Below are 1,980 nucleotides of genomic sequence, written 5' to 3'. Positions count from 1 at the left end.
CTGATCAAACACAAGCAAAGCAATGTGAAAAACTGCAAACCAACGACTGCCAAAAGTGCTGCGCATTTTTCTAATAATTGTTTTCTGCTTTTGCTTTGCTTGCGACTGCTGCTTTTTCTAAAGCATAAGCAAAAGCAAATTTGAAACAGTTAAAAGAAGTCGAAGCAGTAAAAAGCTACTTCGACTGAGGCAATTTAAACACTGTGTGCAGTCCAGTAGAATGACTGTCGATTGGACTATAGTAAGAAATGATGGAGCTATGTTTCTATTGTCACACACCGACGCAAAAATTCGGTTTTATTACGATTAAAGAGCACTCAAACACTTCTCACCCACTTTGCGCAGAAGTTTCGCCTCCTTAGAGCATCATTGTCCTCAGTGCTTACTTCGCCTGTTTCCAGCTTAGCAATTATCTTTTCAAATTCAACAGTATTTTCCTCAAAAAAGTAATGCCTTATGATCCATTTTTTATAAACTAACACAAGTTGCTTCACAAAAATGCTATWTCTCAATAACTAATAGTTCTAAAACAACTAATCGAAACAATTTAGATGATAGTAGTAGGAAGCGTGAAGCGTGGACGGGTCCTCTAGTAATATATACATATATTGTATTGTTTTAATTAGAAAGTAGTAAAATTGCATTACCTCGTCCAAGTAATATTTCTTTCTTAATTAACATTCCATTTAGCGCAATAGAGCTAATTGCTAAAGTTCCTGTATAGTTATTATTATTATTTATTAGTTATAACTTCTATATTCAAAAATAGTTTTGCTATAAATTTCATACTTACATCCAGAATTGTGGTCTTTAATCTCAATTTCAATTACATAWAATGTTCCATTGTATCTGTCTAAAACCGATTTATTTTGCAACTTCACAGATAAAATTCCATCCAATTTGTTTAAATAAAWTTTTTTTATTGATTTCTTTAGATCCTCCATTCACGATATTTTATTCCCATACACATACATATGTAAGCCATTTCGATCGGTTATGTAGAACATTGTTTTAATATTTTTGTTTTATGAACTTGAGTAACGGTTAGGACTCCTATTCGTACCAGAAAACAACCAAAGTGCTCAAATTTACTTTTATTTTAGAACCGACTAATCTGGAATGGAATATACATATACATATGTATGTAAACATTTTCAACGTTTTGTCATGCGATTACACAAACCTTTAAATTATACATTTCCATACCTTTCCGGATGTCATATGCTGTCCGTCCTTTAAAATGATATTATAATTCAAGGTATAAATTTTCGGTATATAGTACTGTATGTTATAGCTGACGCTTAATACGCCACTCAAATTATTTATACTAATCATTCCATCTGCAATCAAGTTGTCAATTGAGCTGCAATTAAATTTTAATTTATTACATTTGAGTRGAATTACTTCAGTATTTGAAATAATCGCTCACCGCATAGTAAAAGTAACATTATTATTGCCAGGGCCATTTATGTCAAAAGCGCAAATAGTACCTGTGAATTTAAATTACCATGACTTATAAAGCTAATATGTCTATTATTTACAAKAATCTCCCTTTAATTACCTAAAAGAGTATGGATAGCTTCTCTTTCTGGTATACTTTTAAACACTTCCAGAGAGCCCGATTGAAATTGAGGGGGATTGTCATTGACGTCCTCAATGTGCGCCAACAATAAAGCATAAGAAATGTTAAACAATCGAGATAATCAATATTTATATAATGATTGCACTTACTAACTGGAGACATTTTTTAGAACATTATTAATTAGAGTCTACCCAAACGAGATTTTTATCGAATTTAATATTTSTTTGAAAGAGTTATTGCACACTATTTTGGACTCAGAAGACTTTGTAATGATACCCAATTTTATATTTTATAACGTTTATGCATTATTAACTTTAATCAAACCTGCTGCGGAAGCATCATTAATTTCTTGATGGAAATCTATAACTTCAATCACCAAAACGATTGTGTCATATACK

General features: G+C 31.4%; 1 protein-coding gene across 1 annotated transcript; it reads right to left on the bottom strand.

Annotated features, from left to right (window-relative positions):
• Positions 1-1,206: 1,206 nt before the first annotated feature.
• LOC108971876 (cadherin-18-like) lies at positions 1,207-1,744 on the bottom strand (the record flags this gene model as incomplete). The annotated part of the gene is made up of 4 exons (XM_018938200.1): positions 1,736-1,744; positions 1,562-1,652; positions 1,430-1,490; positions 1,207-1,363 (listed from the first exon to the last, which is right to left on the bottom strand). Coding segments are annotated over exons 1-4 (318 nt in total), but the record flags the coding sequence as incomplete, so codon positions are not given.
• Positions 1,745-1,980: the final 236 nt, after the last annotated feature.

Source organism: Bactrocera latifrons, unplaced genomic scaffold, assembly GCF_001853355.1.
Source record: "Bactrocera latifrons isolate USDA-ARS-PBARC rearing strain unplaced genomic scaffold, ASM185335v1 scaffold_362, whole genome shotgun sequence".
Classification (NCBI taxonomy): domain Eukaryota; kingdom Metazoa; phylum Arthropoda; class Insecta; order Diptera; family Tephritidae; genus Bactrocera; species Bactrocera latifrons.
The sequence above is the reverse complement of the archived record's forward strand: the minus strand, read 5'-3'. Positions and strand labels throughout refer to the sequence as shown.